Source organism: Fonticula alba (assembly GCF_000388065.1).
Source record: "Fonticula alba strain ATCC 38817 unplaced genomic scaffold supercont2.1, whole genome shotgun sequence".
Taxonomy (NCBI): domain Eukaryota; order Rotosphaerida; family Fonticulaceae; genus Fonticula; species Fonticula alba.
This window is the reverse complement of record NW_009242971.1, coordinates 1,705,129-1,705,941: the sequence shown is the minus strand read 5'-3', so window position 1 is coordinate 1,705,941 and position 813 is coordinate 1,705,129. Positions and strand designations below refer to the sequence as shown.

General features: G+C 70.1%; 1 protein-coding gene across 1 annotated transcript in view; it reads right to left on the bottom strand.

Annotated features, from left to right (window-relative positions):
• The window catches only part of H696_00380 (hypothetical protein), a 2,447-nt gene extending 2,135 nt beyond the window's left edge, over nt 1–312 (bottom strand). Inside the window, exon 1 of the mRNA XM_009494228.1 lies at nt 48–312. Coding sequence (XP_009492503.1) covers nt 48–136 — 89 coding nt within the window. The 5' untranslated portion in view covers nt 137–312. The remainder of the gene's footprint in view (nt 1–47) is intronic.
• Nucleotides 313–813: the final 501 nt, after the last annotated feature.

Genomic DNA, 813 nt, shown 5'->3' with positions numbered 1-813 from the left:
AGGGAGGGAGGGGGACGGAGGCGGCGGAAAGACGGCGACCGACGCACAGATCTTCGGTCGACGGCCGTCGGCCTAGCGGGTTTGACATGGCCGCCGTCCTGGTGTGATCCTCATGGTGTGGCGCGCCGGAGGACATCGCCGGCGAAGAGAAGACGGGAGCCCGGAGTGTGTGTGCGTGTGTGCGTATATGTGTGTGTGTGTGTGTGCACAGGAGGAGGGCGAGAGGGAGAGAGGAGGCGTGTCGGGCGGGCGAGGGGCCGGATGCCTGCGAGGTGAGGAAGAGGCACAAGGGAGGGTGTGGAGAGGCAAGAGGATGCGCGGCGGCCCCCTGTCGTGTCCCGCCAGATCGTCGCGCTGACTCTCTAGTCCCCTGGCGGTTGCCAATGTGGCTGGCAGCCTCCCCTCCCCAGGATGGACGATCCGCCGGTTCCCCCCCCCCTTCGTCTCCACAAGAAGGGACTGCCGACTATCCAAATATAATGCCAACGCACCATCGTCGGCGCCAGCGTGCGCGCACTCGCGCGCACTGGCCACGGCCCGTCCGTCGGCGGACGATCCCCCCCGGAAATGACAATGTATTGCCCCGGGGGGGGGGGGGGGCGGCAGGGGGCGGGGCCCAGGCTCGCCGTTGCCGTAACCCTCCCCCGGCCGCCCCGGGCCCCGCCGAGAGCGCGCACGGCGCCGCGCCGACGTGGCCGTGGGTGGGGGCCCGCTCGCCGGTGTCGAGCATGGCCAGTTACTGTCGTCCGCGTTGTTGTGCTTGAGCATCCTGGAAAGCGCCAGGGCTGGTTGCCGGGGAGCGGGGGGCGAGGG